General features: G+C 35.3%; 2 protein-coding genes across 6 annotated transcripts; one reads left to right on the forward strand and one right to left on the reverse strand.

Moving 5' to 3' along the window:
- Positions 1-870: 870 nt before the first annotated feature.
- Positions 871-6,338, reverse strand: LOC122840142 (interferon-induced protein 44-like). Its single transcript, XM_044132347.1, has 8 exons — positions 6,182-6,338; positions 6,062-6,087; positions 5,954-5,987; positions 5,118-5,319; positions 4,641-4,799; positions 2,282-2,450; positions 1,869-1,969; positions 871-1,788 (listed from the first exon to the last, which is right to left on the reverse strand). Exons 2-8 carry the CDS (start codon positions 6,075-6,077, stop codon positions 1,615-1,617), a joined length of 855 nt encoding a protein of 284 aa, XP_043988282.1. The 5' UTR covers positions 6,078-6,087; positions 6,182-6,338; the 3' UTR covers positions 871-1,614.
- Positions 6,339-6,920: 582 nt separating this feature from the next.
- LOC122840143 lies at positions 6,921-15,830 on the forward strand. 5 transcript variants are annotated; one of them, XM_044132351.1, is made up of 11 exons: positions 6,921-7,056; positions 8,227-8,373; positions 9,814-9,902; positions 9,989-10,808; positions 12,125-12,143; positions 12,251-12,280; positions 12,359-12,445; positions 13,078-13,140; positions 13,388-13,435; positions 13,519-13,767; positions 14,891-15,830. In XM_044132351.1, the coding sequence occupies exons 4-11, from the start codon at positions 10,767-10,769 to the stop codon at positions 15,100-15,102; spliced, it is 750 nt and encodes a 249-aa protein (XP_043988286.1). In that variant the 5' UTR covers positions 6,921-7,056; positions 8,227-8,373; positions 9,814-9,902; positions 9,989-10,766; the 3' UTR covers positions 15,103-15,830. The 5 variants fall into 5 exon arrangements, with proteins under 5 accessions (XP_043988286.1, XP_043988285.1, XP_043988288.1 ...); XM_044132350.1 differs by having other exon boundaries at positions 6,922-7,056; positions 12,122-12,143; positions 13,522-13,767; XM_044132349.1 differs by having other exon boundaries at positions 6,925-7,056; positions 12,122-12,143.
- The last annotated feature ends 689 nt before the right edge of the window (positions 15,831-16,519 follow it).

Genomic DNA, 16,519 nt, shown 5'->3' on the forward strand with positions numbered 1-16,519 from the left:
CGGTAAACTATGCGGCTTCAATGCAGCAACAGCAGCTACTTTCACTTTCAACTCTGACAGAGCCGCTGTGTGTTAGGAGTGTAAATGGGGGTAATTTACTATGGACTCCTGAAATGTAAATATAAATCTTCTGAGAAGCAAAAAACTCTTTAAAAAATCTGGATTGATAAATAATTAGCAATATTAATTGCTAATTAAACATCTCTACATTACAATGTCACTTGGTGACGTTGAACCCGTTCAGTGTTGAGCAGATGCATGATGTGATGCATGATCTGGTTCAAGGCAGCAGCGATCTGTTAATCAGTTTGTGTTAAATGTAGGTGAGCTCAAACAGCTAAAATCTGGTGTGTTTTCAAACCTGATTGCAACAGCACGAGCAGTGATGTTGCAAGTAGAACAGGATTAGAAATCAGAAAGTGCTTTAACACTCTGCAACATAAATACAGCTCTTGTTTTAAAACCAGGTATATTTGTGTGTTTAGCTATATGAGACTTTAATTAACTAACAAAACCCCTGAGAATTAAAGTCTCATATAGCTAAACACACAAATATATATGAGTCAAATATTGTTAGTTAAATATATTAAAACTGAAAATGTGAATATTTTACAACATATCATTGAAAATGAATGCAATGTTGTTGTTTTTTTCCCAATTTAAATGTATTTTGTTCTTTAATGGTTATTTTTGAAGTCTAAGCCATCAAGCTGTTTTAATTTATTTTTTTATTCTCTGCCAAATACAAATCTGCAGAAATGATGGCGACTCAAATCTGTTTTTTTTTCTTCCATTTTCTATTTAGCACCATGACGACAGAGTAAACAGGAAAATGAGAAACCTCAAACCACATTAAAACACATTTGATCCCTCATTATGTTCTATCAGCTTTATTCCTTAGAACATTTATCTCAGTAGATTAAGACATACGATAGTGTAGTTTTATTTTAACTGACATAATATTCCCCCACAATACATGCAAACATCTCTTTCTTGTACCTTTTTCTTATTATCTAGGTTTGGTAGTGTCATTTTTCATCTTATTACAGACATTGAAGAAAACAAAAACTTCAATTGACAATACTGTTTAAGTACCTGCATGAAATGTTAAAGTAAATAAGAATGACAAACATCAAAAGAATAACACATGTTAGAGAGTAAAATAAAACCTATGAATTAACTTATATTGGGGAAGCTTCCCTTTGGTATGTCTTCTTATATTTGATAAGATTTCCAGCCACTCTTCTGTAGTTAAATCACAATACAGATATTTCTGCCAAACAATCCTCAGATTAACCCCAAAATTTGACAGTAGACCATAAAATGTTCTGTAAAACGAGGCAGCTTGTGCAGTGTGTTGCAATCCAGCATTCCCACTTAATTAGAATTTCCTTTTTTAAAACAAGTACTTCCAAACAATATTTATATTCCAGACTTAAGTTTTGCATAATATGATCAAGCAGCACAAACATCACATCCAGTGTTTGTACTGCACAAGTTATTCTGAATATTAATTATTCAAGAAATAGCTTCCAGCATACCATTTTCTTTTTTTCTTCTTTTTTAAACTGTAATTACCCACAAGCCCACTTCAAAAATAAAAAAAGCAAACTTTTAACATGAGTTTACATGCTTCTCAATGAAGTCATCTCCAAAGTCGACCATTTTCCTCAGCGCGCTCAAGATCAGAATGTCAACATCGTCTTTTATGTCAATTTCGTCGCTGTAGTTCTTCACAGGGAAGATGCAGTTCATAGGGATTCCCACTGCTGCACTGAAGTCTTTCATCTGAATGTAAAAACAAACTGTTACAGTTACAGTTTATAGTTAATTGTATAATATCTCCTGACAAATGGTCTAAAACGTACCTTTTTTTGCAAGTGTTTGCTTCTGTAAACATTCTTCAAGTCTTTCTCTATTTCCCCACAGGCAGCATCGATGTGGGTCATCATGGCCATCTGAGGAATGTCTGCAGAGACAGAAACAGATGGAAACGGTATCCATGGAGATATCCATGGAGACAGCCACCCATCAAGGGTCAACATGGCAAACTAGTAAGGGGAAAAAATCAAAACTAAAATAGGCCTATTAAAGTATTTCTAACTCTTTCTGCATTTATAGAACATTTCTGAAGGTTAATTTATCTGAGTAATTCAAAGCAGAAATTAACTGGAGTGGTGATCAGGATGCCTCCTGATTAATTCACATCGACTTTGATGGAACTCATTTTGACTTTTCCTCTTGTTGTTTGTCTAAATAATACAGTTCTCTATAAACTCACTCAGTTCACTGGCTGTTTCTCTGACCTTCTTCATCTTCTGCAGAACTGAACTATTAATCTGTGGAGCATTGGCAGACATCACACAGACCAGGACATGAACCTTGTCATCAAGTGAGGGATTTGGGTTGTATCCAAAATCGTCTTTAGTCAGTGGGGCTATTGGATTAAACTGCAAAAAGAGAGAAGATGATGAAACAATGACTTTTAAAATAAAAAAAGATTAAAAAAATTTGTTTTGATAAACTAATATCTTTCAGATATTTGTAAATCTCACAGCATCTGAGAGGGGAGCAGCACCTGTTACGATTCCTAATGTTCAAGGAGAATGGGCTAAAATACACCAGAAGGACTCCTTTGTCAGCCACGTTTTTCAGCAGACCTACTGCTTCAATGTGCAGATGGTACATTTGACTTAATTCAGAGATTTTGAGGTGGAGGCGTTCAAACCAATACACAGCACTCTTTATTGTAGGCGTACATGCTGCATGTACACTTGGAGCTGTAAATAATCCATCATTTTATACGAGAGATAAAGATGAGCAGGAAAAAAGTGCTGTAGCTAATTCCTGCTGATCAAAACAAACACTGGATTTTTTGTGTCCTCACTCAGTCGGCTTTAGCAACTTTGGCATTCAAGCCATGCCCCCTTCATTCTTACCAACATCTTCCAAACATTGCAAGTTGCAATTTCTCCATGCCGCTTTTGAAACTAGACAAATACCTGCTGGAGTGGTGTCAGAGCCCAAATGGACAAAGAGCAGCTGCTGCAGAGATCCAAACAGCTATTAGCATCTAATGTTAGGATTTCTCCGCTAATTTTTTAAACCTTATTTTAGAAAGCAACTCAAGGGTGTTTTAACACCCTGCAGTCCAGTAGACTCATTTTTATTGGAGACCAAAACTGCTTTGCTGGTGCAAAGCGTTTTCACACCGCACTGTGTCACATGTACCAGACTCTTTGAGAAACCTGCTCACCCCCTCACTTTGGTGCTGCACCAAGAGCAGTGACGTGCGGTGAGGTTCATAGCTGGTGAGGCACTGACGTCATCAGAATCAGATTTGCAAATAGATGCATAGATTGACAGCAGTTTACAGGTTATGTTTCACTTCTGCATCCTTACACATACAAACTGTAGCTCACAAAACACACATATTATCTCCTGCTTCGATTGAAAGTCCACTTGAGAAAACTTTTTTGGTGTTGTAATGTAGTCATCCATGTCGAAAGTCGGGATAAGCGAGAGGAAAAAAATCCCTATCTCTATTATAATCTATCGCTGCACTTGACTTGCTTCCCGAATCGTTTAGCCTAGCTCGCTGTCACTTACTCGGCAGTTGAGGAGTGAACAAGACGAACGTCTGGGATCTTGAGCGCCCCCTGCCATGAGGCAAGAGAGCTGCCTGCCTCACCTCGAACCTGTTCTCTGCCGTTTATAATCGCTCATTACACGAAACACGTTACACAAACACAGTTGGTGACAAAAAGCACTGTACATTATATACATAAGCTAAATTATTGGAAATAAGTTCACATATTAAATTTGTTTAAACCATTTTATTGACGCCGTACAGCAACATGCTCTCTCCGCTTAGCAGCCAGTGCAGAGCCAGGGGTTGCGCAATCCAAGGTGAGGCAGAGCTCGCTGCTGCCTCACCGGCATCGCTTCCAAGCATTTGAATGGGAAAATAAGAAAATTCAGCGATTTTGAACACATAAAAATCGAAATTGGTGAAGCTACATGAAAAATAAATATTTTTTAGTACAAACCACCGGATGAATATAACAATTTAAATTACTTTATGATTATATATTTTCTTTCTTTCCACGATGGCTGGTGAGGCACTGCCTCACCTGCCTCCCCTGACCGCACGTCACTGACCAAGAGCCACTGAAGGAAACGACACAAAAAGGAAGACACTATGCACAACTTCTTTCTTCATAACATGTAAGCAAAAATGGAGTGGTGTCAGATTTTAGCAGCTGTAGGATTTCTCCTTTTACGAATCATTTTTCCCGCTAACGCTAGTCTTGTGAGTAGGTTTTGTATTTACCCAGAATGCTCTGTGTTCTGGGTACCTTCTAATTTTATGCAGGTTCTCATGGAACCAGGTAAAGAGGACTTGTATGCAGATCATATAACTGTGATGCAGGAGTAACAGTGTCAATTTCTTGTCATTTTACCATAAAGGTTGACCAGCTGTCATGTTTGCACAGACTTTCTTAGAGATCCAGCATTAAGAATAATTGGTCTGATCATCTGTAGATTGTTGAAATGTTCGTCATTGTTAACAACTTGAAATAAAAACCTGCTGCTCCAGTATCCTAACTGGTCCCAGCAGTGGAAACTTGTCTTTTCACCTTGTGACCCTCCTTTACGTGTCCTTTCATAGCCAGTGTGATGTCGCTAGCATGAATCCCACTGTTGTTCCCGTCTTCCAGACCCATGACGTCGTTGAAAACCAGAGGAAAAAATGTCTTTGAAGTTCCTCGTCCCACATGGATTTTATGAGTTTCATACTGAAACAGAAAAAAAAAAAAACATGTAACACAATTCCTGCTGGAAACGGGAAGAAATAAAGAGCAAATCTGCATCAAGGTTAACTGTTTGATCTCAAAAATCTAAAAGATAATCCATATTTATTATTCACATAGCAGTGGTTAAAATTCATGGCAAACAGCTGATGAATCCCTACATTCAGTTTCTCAGAAGATTAAAGTACTATTTGTAAATGAATTAAATCAATTTACAAGATTTTTTAGCTAAATAATTGACATCATATTACAATGTGATGCAGTCGTGCTCCTGTTGTGGAGAGAAACATCTTAGCTCATTACTTTTATGGTGAAGCTTCTGTCGGAGGTGGTCGCACTGGTCAAAGCAGGAATGGACATTCGCCCTCGGAGGACGTTACTGACGGAGTTGATGAAACTGGATTTTCCAGCTCCAACATGTCCAAACATGAGAACTCGAAGATGCTTAATGCCTTCAACTTCAGGTTTGTACTCCTTCACATACTGAAGTTCCTTCTGCTTCTCCCTGAGAACATAAAGTGGATATATGGATGTTATGGTTGATTCAGAAAACTGCATTTACTCATTGGTGTCATTGTACAGAAGTATTATGTTTGCAATGAGCAGTTTTATTCAGAAATGCAACTGGCCATGGTTTGTACTTGTTTATGTTTTTTAATTAAAAAAGAATCTTATTATAACCTTTGATTGCTTTTATGGCATCTACAGATGGCACAGGATCAAGTTTTGTAGAGTTATACAACACTTTTATCAGTTACTGCTTAACGACCCTCAAATTATTGTCTGGAGTGGTGAGTGGAGTGGTGATATTTGCTTGGTTGAATTGTCCCTCAAAGATGAATATTTATTACACAGAACATATCTTTGCTCCAGATTCAGCTTCTTGATCTGATCCAGTTTCTCTTTTCATTATGTGTTTATTCATTGTGCCTTTGGTAAAACCTCCTATCACAAACCTGCAGGATCCTCCACACTGAGCAATAACCTCTCCCCTGACCAATCAAAAGCAATTTATCTCTCCCTGTACTTTCTGTTTGCTGTGATGTCCTTGTTTTTAGATTTTAGCAGAATGAGAGACAGACCAGCTGCAGTAAACAGATTAATATTTATCAGTTTAAAAAGTCTCACAGTAAACTCACCCCCATCGTAGTTCCCTCCATGGTTTGTCCAGCACTGCATGAAAAAATTAATTATAATTTTTAAAAAACAATTTGAAAACGTTTCAGAAACCTAATTTGTTTACTTACATGTAGAAGCAGCCATTATAGTTCCTCTGCAAAGACAGACAGTAGTGTAATCATGTTCAGCCTTTCATTTAACTTCTCTTAAACAATTGCTTCAATCACAGATATTAGGTTTGTACTTACCAAGATGATTTGGACAGTGTAGCTCTGCAAAATGTTTTACTCAACAGAAAAGATAGATACAGGCTAAAGACAGTGAAAGTGAACGATAAATAAATAAGTATATTAGCAGATTTTGATCCTCAAAATATCTCACTGTCAGCTCCGTGGTACAAAATGAAACCAGAAGCTTCCTTCGCTCCAAATAAATAACCTCTCCCCTTTTTGATTTATCACGTGGTTTCTGGAAACGCCTTCTCCTGACTGCAACCCTTTCTTTTTCTTTCTTTCCTTCTTCACTTCTTTTCTTCTTTTTTATTCCCTTCTCCCTTTTATTTATTTCATCTTTTTTTCTTTCTCTTATTCATTTGTTCATTCATTGAACCGATTGTAGAAATTAATTAAACATCACCACGCTGGTTTAAATCATTCTTGTCTTACAGTTTATTTATATTAGTGTATTTATTATATTTGTTTATATTAGTGATATAATTTCATCACTAACCACAGTTACTCATGAAGTTTCACAGGGTTAGGTGCTTGAGACCAAACGTTTTACTTAGTAAAACTTCATTTGGGACATTGATCATAAGAACCAATTTAGTAAAGTGAGTTTAGAGAGCCTCTGAACAGACTCATCAAAAGTCTGCAAATATCCTGTTGAAAGTGAGTGAGAGCAGTTTTCACAGATTAAGCCAGTAATCAGTGTAGACACACCGACCCTGCAAAACTGAAAGTGAAAGTAAAAGCTGTTCTTTAGCAGAAGCTGCAGAGTTTATTGTAAGTCACATGATCAAGTCTTAATGGGAGGGATTTCTACCACGACTTCTTTAGCTTCAGTGACGCTGCAGAGCAGCAAAACGCGGATATACTGGACCAGAACACCATGAACTCTTCAGGTAATATTTTCTTGCTTGTATTCGTCAGCTGTTGTTTCTCTATGTCGGTATTAAAGTCTCTGTGGGGAGTATATACCCGGTTTTCGTCAGTTAAATTTATCTCACATTTCATACAGTTTGATTCTTGTAAGCTGTTGAGAAAGCAACTGTAATTAAGAGGCAGATATCAAAGCAAAAACACAAGTTTATTATTCACATTTGCAGTTGGAGAAAATCGCATTGGCACATAGTAAGCGTTCAAGTTAACGCACACATAAAATGCTAAAGGAGTCTATTTGTCCCTGTCGCTCAGGGCTTCCTTTATACAGCTTTGACCACACAGTCTGTGGCTGAGTTATTTGAACGTACAAGAAATTAAAAACAAAAGGTACAGGCAGTTTCTGACAAAAAGGTCACCGTTGGGACATCTGCAGTCTTGAGGCGTCACCACCTTTACCACAAACGTCTCTGCATTAGCGAACATATCTCAACTGAACCTGTACCTGTGTTACTGCAAAGTCGACAGTTTGACCAGTGTCTTTCTTCTAGATTTTTTTCCTCTCACATTTCCTGGGTTTAGAGCAGTTCCTACTTAAAATTAACATATTTTCAATATTTCTTCACAATGTGTGATAATGTTCTTAGTTAATGCAATAAGAAGGGGTACCTCTTAACTCAGCTCCACTCTGATTTTACTTGGTAAAATAATAAAGGTTTTAGCTTTGCTGGGGGTTGAAAGGGTGTAGTAGGAGCAAAACCAGGAGGAGAAAGAAAACCAGAGGTAGTACCATTAAGTTGAGGAAGTGAAAAGGAATGAGGATGAACAAATACAGGAGGTGCAGAAATATTTCTGTTTAATACCATTAGATAAGCAGTCCCTGCAAGACCTGAGAATAACATGACAGAAATCAAAATAGTTCTGGGACAACTTCACTGAGGAATTAGCAAGTACTGAGTGATGACAAATTTACATACTTTTCATAAGCGTACTTGTACTTAAAGTGCTGCTTTTATTGCTTTTTTCTGCTATTCTATTTTTCTGAGACACTGACACTGAATTTAGGTTTCTGTTTATCTGTGAGGCATAATCATCAAATGTACAAAACAGAGTTAATGGGCAACAACTTTAGCCAACAGATACAAATATCTCTAAGTTAATGTCTCCTCTGTTTCAATGTTGATGCTGTCCAGAGAAAACGTCAGAGGCGGCTGAGGAGAACAAAATGGAGGTCAGCAGCTCTGCAGATGAAAACAAAGATAAAGCAGAAGAACAGCCTAAAATGTCCAATCGACAGGGCACACCTTCCCTGATCAACCAAGCTGAAAACAAACCTGCTGGTGAGCCTTTGATCAGACCAGTGTGTTTCCTCTAGATTTTTTTTTTTTTTTTACTCTTCCATTTTCCTGGTTGAGAGTTGTTGTTGTTTGCATGGAGAGAGCCAGAGATCTGGTAAGGAGAAAACTGCAGCAACACTTTCAGTGCTGGTTCTGATAAATCTTCTCCTTATCAGAACCTGATGACAGTCAGACAATCATTTTTTTAATCAGTAACAACACAAGTGAGAACTACTAGCAGATAAACCTGAACTGAACTTATTATGACTCATTATACTCCATCACAGTCCTCCACAACACGACAGAGTGTCCTTGGATGAGACTCTGACCCACAAAGTTAGAAAAGTCTTTACATTTCTGCCTTTGATCAATTTCCTGTTTTCATTCCATTTATGGGGTTTCAAACTCTGGTGCTTTTATTTATATGATGTAATATTGTTTGTCATGTTCAGCTCTCTTAAATTCTGGCTTGGACTATAATTTTTAATCTGTTTGTTTTAGAAAAAAATGTTTATGAGTGCAACTGTAGAAGTTGTTTTTCTTTATGTGTGTGTATTTTATCTTATTGGTGCAAAATTTCATCAAGTTGGTACACTTAACAAGATGCCAAATCTTTTTATATTCACTACAAGAACATATTTTACAAATCAGTCACAAAATGTTGAATAATACTAAAGTAGAATGAATAGATTTTAATTCTTTTTGGCCAATAAAAAAAGAAAACATTTTATTATAGAGATTTTTTATGTCTTTCTTCTCAGTATTTGCTTAACAATTAAAAAGTGTTTTATAAATGGCAAAATCACTGTAAAACTATTTGCACGCCTTCAAAATATGCACACAGTTAAATCTCCTCTTTCCATATGAAATCTGAGGCCAAATCTGTTCAAACCTTCAAGAAGCTCTAATTGATTCTCATTTTTGTATAATTAAATTACATTAACAGTTTACCAACCTCCTAAAATAGTTTTATTTAATGAAATTTGAAGATGACAAACAGGACAATGACATGATTGGGTGGTTTGTAGGATGTCATGTTTGGTAAAAGTGTTAATTAATTCAACTAAAATGGAGCAAGTTATTTATTACAGAACAGTAAACTATTAATAATCAAAAAGTATAATTTCATCAGTTAACACTTGGGTTATATGACAAACAAGGAAAAAAAGCCAAGGAAACAAAGTTCAGATTACTTTAAGTAAGCATTTTACATAGAAATTATTTGGGAATTAGTTTTGGAAATCAAATTATAGTCATTATTAATGACCCTGCTGATACCACAAATCATCAAACAAAATACTATCTGTTGAAAAAACTCTTGGCATGTTCACCTTTGGAAAGATCCAAGAAGACATAATACTTTAAAATTTACAACAATGTCACAATTAAATGACTATGAAGTGTGTTCTGTTTACCTGAACATCTAATCACCTGTTTTCATAGATAACCTCACTTCTATGGAAACATCTGAGCCAAAAACCAAAAAGACAAAGCAAAACAATGAGTCAGGAAAAGGAAACAAAGGATCAGGGGTAAGGTCTCTTGTGACAATATTTGTTATTAGTGGTAGTTTTATCATCTTTAGTCCTTAACACCAATGGTCTCTCTTGATTTTTAGGCTGAGAAGTTGATGAAATGTCCAGAGTGTGAAGCTGAGATTGCTCCGTCTGTCACATTCCGTAAGCAGAAAAATGACCAGTATGAATTCGATATTGGTCTGTACCAGGACAATGGAGATAATCACACTGCCTTTTTTGAGGACAAGTTAGACTTGACAAATCAGGTAAGATAAAACCTCAGACTACATAGATCTTTATGTGGTGTTATAAGAAAGAACATTTCCCCTTATTTATTGTATTATTGTATTATTAATTTGCACTTCAGTATTTCAGCTATTCAAACAAACTTTAACTTTAGGAAGAGAAAATATAAGTTAGAAAGGTCTTCAAATAATGATTTAATTTACTGAGGAAAGAAAGTACAGAATAATTCATTGCCCCTGACAGCAATAACTGCTATCAAACACTTTTTAAAACTGGCAACGATTGTTTTAAATATTTGTTGAGGAATTTTGTTGGGAATTGTTTTAATTCAACTGGATGGTTCAAGCATAAATGTCCTACCAAACCCAAAGGTCCTGCAGGAGTTTCAGGTAGGTTACAATATGGTTACAATAACTACAGAAAGTCCTTCAGGTTCTAAACAATCAAAGTAGTCCAAGACCATCACACTATCACCTTGTTTGACTATTGTATAACAATAATATGTATTTTATAACTTTACAGTGAAAAGTTTCTTTCTTGTCTCCTCAGGCAGCAGTTATCAAGAATAAGATACAATGTCCCAACTGTAAACACAGATTTCCTGTAGACAGTGTTGCTAGTAGGACTAATAAGATGGGTGGATTCAACATTGAATTGTCCATTAATATTCCTAAGGTAAGCTAAGATGACTAGTCAAGCTTTTTTCATCAAAGTTTTTTCTGTGCAGAGCAGGTGATTTTAAACATCAGGGTTTATAGATCTATGTATGTAGAGCTGAACTCAAAGTTGTTACGGTTTTATCTTCTGTAGCCTGTGTACAGCTCCTGTCTGTGTATTTCAACTTGTTTTTCTCCAGCAAAGGGGCTTCAGGTCTAAACCACTGTTGGATTGTTGACAATAAGTTATCATCAGACTTTTCTATCAAGATGAAGCTTACAAAAAAATGTAAATATTTTGACTAGAACTTGCATGAAGAAGATAATTGAGACAAATAGGAGATGAAAATCAGTCAGATCTAGTTGTAGTCAGAAGGACATTATACATTATTAATATATCAGATAAAAATGTATCTTCTTAAAAAGTAGGGAGTGGATAAAGGTTTATGTTCAGTGTCAAGTGGAGGTCAGGTGTCAATAGAGCAATAAAATATGAAAAGGAAAAAAAAATGGATCGGGTGTCCAGAATTACTTCTCACTATCATTGAATGTGAACATATTGTTCTTATGATGGAGATTGTGGTGTGAAGGTACATGAGTGTCTTCTGAAAACTTGCTATACAGTCCTTTTGCAGCTGCAAAGACATGTATTAAATGGATGCAATGTCTTGAAAATGAAAACATACAGAATGTTCATGTACAGGAGAGCAAAGCTATGGTTGGACACACAATTTTAAAAAGCAGAAGTGGCTCCCAACTGTTTCTAAAGTCAAAGGTTTGAGAACATTGAAGTTTCTTATAGTTCTACAGTGATGATGGAGAATGAGAGGAGGCTAAATAAGATCTCTGGATCAGAATGATTAATGTTATTATTAATAATTAACCAACTCCAAGCCAAATGTCCTCGCACATAATGAGAGAGAAATCAGTTTATTTTTCAAATTTAGCTCCCTCAGCATTTAACCCACACAAACTCTGCAAAGATTTTAGGACAAATTCGTTCTGATGGTTTTATGCTACTTTCAGTAAAAGCTTGAACACTGGATTGTCTACATGTCAAAACAAAGACTTAATGTTTTTTGTTTTTCTTCACTAATAATGGCACAGTCCTGTTCTAAAGTTCCTAAACATCAACATTTAGGATGTTTATTATTGTATATTTCTATCCAGGCATGGCTAAAACCTGCTTAGAGCTTACTAATTTCAGTTCTGGTTGCCTTTACTGTCAGGCCATATTAGCTCTGCAATTGGTGTGGGTAGTTGAAAATCATTTACATTTAATGTATATCTTTATTCTTACATGTTTTTTCTGGATGTTTCTTCTGCGTGTAGAAGAAGCGGGAACAAGCTGTTGGTTCGTTGTTTTCCTTTGATCAAATTTTAAATCCAAATTTTAGCTACATGAAAACTAAAACATTGTTTATGTAAGAACTAAGTTAAAACTACCTGCTCTCTCTGCAGAAACATCATCTGCAACGGCGAACAGCTTGGGTAAGTCAACAGTTTTATTTTAGTAACTGTTGCAAATATAAGTTAACTCACAAACTGTGTGAAAATCTCTGTGTTTAGATGGGACACAATCACAAAACAGGAATTGTGACAATGAATTGATGGAGCAAGATGACGGGGATGACAGTTCTTCAGAAAAGTCAACAGGTATGTTAAGCTCAAAGAAATGTGAAGTGAAAAAGATGTTGATTCCACAGAGAAACTGTTTGTTACAGCTGGTCCAATAAATAATAGAATAGGTTTATTCACAGTTAGGGTCACGGCTTGATAAGTCTTATGAAGCTTGTAAAAAAACACCAAAAGGCACCAAGAAAATACTACACACAATAAAGACTGTACAGTAACCCTGTATGTATCTGTTTATACCTGAGGGTTTCCAGATAGTTTGGTGCTGAAGAAAACTCACCATATGAAGATGCTACAATCCTCAATGCAGCTTCAGGTTTTTTGGCTCTGGATCATGTAATGCATGTCTTCTGCTTCAATAACACAAGAGCCACAAATACCCTGAATAAAATGTGCACAATTATTAGTATTAAGTAATTTTCTTACATACATGATTATGAACATAGTGATGTCACATAGTAATCTGTGTGACATTTGCCTGGTAGATGCTGATCGTTATTCTGTGTGGTGTAGATTTATTCCAGTACTTATTGAGTCATGATAAGTTTGTGTTACACTGGAGATAACATGCTGTTTATAATTGGATCTCACATAATGTTTCAGTTTCAGCTGCAGCTCATAAAGAAACTTTCTTCTTTTCTTCCAAATACCAGGAAGTACCACGAACGAACCTTCTACAATGAGTCGTCTGAGAGATAGTTTTTTTAATTGGACAGGTCTGTGGAAACAATTGTATTGATACAAAATATATAATCTTTGTAGAATATGCTCTTAAATTAAAAAATTGTAACCATTTTTAAGTTAATATTATTTAAATTATACATTTATAATGAGATTTTTTATTCTTTTTTTCTTTACTATTAATGACTGAACTAGTCTGAAATTTACTTTAGTGTCAATCATAAACTGTGCCAAGAATTTAATCATAATATTTACTGTTTGTTTTTATTCCTGTTTAATTAGAAAGTAGAAATTCCAGTTCAAGGAAACCTGAGCAGTCAAATCAAACTAGTAAGTTCATCTTCCATTTTTACATGTTTTAATGTGTAAAAGTTCAGCAGATATTAATGGCAACTATTATTGAATGTTTTCAGCAGACAGCAAAGGATGGTCTTTTCCCAGCCGTTTCAAACTTCAAACACCAGTGTTGAAGGTCCACTGTACTGCTACCAGCGATACGTTTGGTGCCGATACTGACATAATGAAACAATTGAAGAACAACTTAAAGTCATCAGTACAGTTGGAAGAAACAACCAGGAAGAACTGCAGCATCATCATTCTCTTCTGTCCAGTCAGTCGCAGTTTTGAATCAGAAGTAAAGTTTGCCATGGAAAAGGAAGCAGGTAATGAAACCATTTACAATTTTATATTTATTTTACTACTTCTAGGATCTGGTTCCAGCTGAATAGTTTGATTTGTCACATTATTTGTTGCACTTAAAGGATAATTAAAATGGACCTGCTGTGTTTTCTACCTCCCCAAAGTAAAAAAAATAAAATCCATTCCCAGTTTTTCATCACTGCGTTACTTTTGTCTATAATACTTGTAATACTAGAACTTCTTGCACAACAATCTGATTAGTATAAACAAATCAGGGCTTTAGCTTTAATAACATAAAGCTACATAATTTTTAAAGTTTAATCAGTAATACTTTTATAACAAATTTATGTCAGATTATGATTTATTGGTTAATGTCAAGTGTCATAACAGACATTTTGAATAATGTCAACTTTGTATTAAACGTGTCATAATTTACTGAATGGCACTTTATGACAACAGTTATAAATATTCATTAAAGATTTACTCATGTTATGTTTATGATAGTGTCATGACAATCTTATTCACAACCCATCAAATAAAGTGTTACCAATTTTTTATGCTAATTTATAAAGATTTCAATAAACCCTTTTGATTAAAATGGGTAAATACTCATGCTAAACACGATTGTTTTCCAGAAATCATGCAAAAACCTGGTCAACAATAAGGGTCTGATTACTGTAAGGCCTAAAAATGTATTTATTATTCAGAAGGACATAAATAAGCTTCATTATCTTAGCCTTTAATAAAATCTTAGCACAAACCAAAACCTTTTTTCCTATTTTATGCTCCTTTTGAATCACCTCCATATGCTTTGAGAGATATGTTTCATTTTATTTCAGAACTAAACTTGTATGTCAAAAGAGTATAAGGTTTGTTTCAATCAGGATAATGAATTGTTGAACTTCTGATTGTGTAAAATAATACAGTTAACCTAAATTACCAAACATAAGTTAAAATTGAAGTGAAAATTGCTGTTTCATTTCATTTTGAAATGTATGATCCACGTCTTGATTCAGACTAGTGTTGAATGCCAGGATTTAGTTTGTTCCAATTCACGTTTCCAGATTTAAACGTAGAGAGAAGTTTATTTTCTTTTCATGAACTCAACTCTTTATGACAATCACTTTATATTTTTTTGTTTTCCAGTCTCATCATCTGGTAAACAATTCATTCTGGTTCTGATGCATCACACCAGAGACCCAGACTATTCCACTGCAGGATGTGACACCTCTGAAGTGCTGAAAAATGTGTTTTATGTCCATGTTTTTTACCATGAGACTGAAAACGGTTTGCTGAAACTGGCACAAAATGCCCAAGCAATCAAGGCAATTGAAGACGTAATTCTCCACAAGAAATAGAGAGCTTCTGCTTTTTATCAGTTTTGTTTTAAGTACTTTAATATATCGACACATTTCAGCAAAGACCACAATAGCGTATTATCATTTGATGATGGAATAAAAGAGGAAAAACTTAGAATTACTGAGCTTCTGACTGCAAACAGCAATTTATTTCTTCCATTTATCTTCAATTCAGTTTTTTCTGAATGTTTTCTTCTGACAGAATGTATTTTATAGCGAACTACAAGTTTTTTTTTATTTTACTGAAGTTTTAAGGCCAAAACTAATCAGTAAATGAAGGAAAACAAGAACAGAAGATAAACAGCTGTACAGGAAATATTCTAGTCTGGTGTTGTTCCTCAACTTCATGCTGTAAGACTGCAGTCAGCTTCCTGTTTGCTGGATGAACTTCCTGTGATGTAATCCTGCTCCTCTTCTCAAACCCTCTCCTACAGAAGGTTCCAATGTTTTCCTTGATCTCAGATTGAGAAACTTTAAATGTTATGCAGCTTTGAAAAATAAACAGTGGAAATGAACGTTGTAGAAATGGAACATGTAAATATTCTACCAGATTAAGATGGTGAATCTTAATCCGTATCTTATATTAATTTTCATTACAGATGTTGTTACTGGAACGTACCACCAATTACTGTCATGTTTAATGTTCATTAGTTTGATTTCTACACCTTCACTGTAAGACAAAAATATCGCTGAATAAAACAGAAGTCTCTGCTTCTCATTTATTTTCATTTGTGTCTGTTTTCAATACTCTAATGTTCCACATGTGATAGACAGGAAGGTGAGCTGCACAGACTGTTTAGTTTCTGCCTCTGATTTCACTACTCACAGCTTTTTATGTGACATTAATGTGCAATAACTGTAAAATTGATGTGATTAAACTTCACTGGACATTGTTTCTGTACTAAAGACAACTCTGTCCTCTGCTGCTCCAGTCTCACCTGCTGACAGCACCGATTGGTCCCCGTTTGCCTTCAATGCAACTTTCACCAGAGTTATGCGACTCAAATTGATGTTCAGTCTGAGGCAACAATGTTTAATAAATTCTGAACTATTGTCTAACATTCTCTCTTGTTTTATGCATTTAACTGAAGTTCAAAGATATAAACCTAGACTTTTACAATCATTTCAAAATAATTTGTTTGAGAAAATTAGGTTACAGAAGATAAAATATCTCTACATTGTGTTTTCTGCTAAGTTAATAGTGAGATTTTGAGACTGTAGCAAAGTGTAAGAAACATTCAGTGAGCCCCTGATCCATCAGGGTTTTGTTTGTAACACAGTTTAATGAACTGAGAGAAGCCATCTCTGTCTTTATTCAGATAAACAAACTGCACACTTGTCAGCATTGAAGAATTACAAGATATTTTCAATTTGACGTGGAGTGATAAACAATATACAGCAGCCACTAATTTAGAAA

This window comes from Gambusia affinis, linkage group LG11 (genome assembly GCF_019740435.1).
Source record: "Gambusia affinis linkage group LG11, SWU_Gaff_1.0, whole genome shotgun sequence".
Lineage (NCBI taxonomy): Eukaryota > Metazoa > Chordata > Actinopteri > Cyprinodontiformes > Poeciliidae > Gambusia > Gambusia affinis.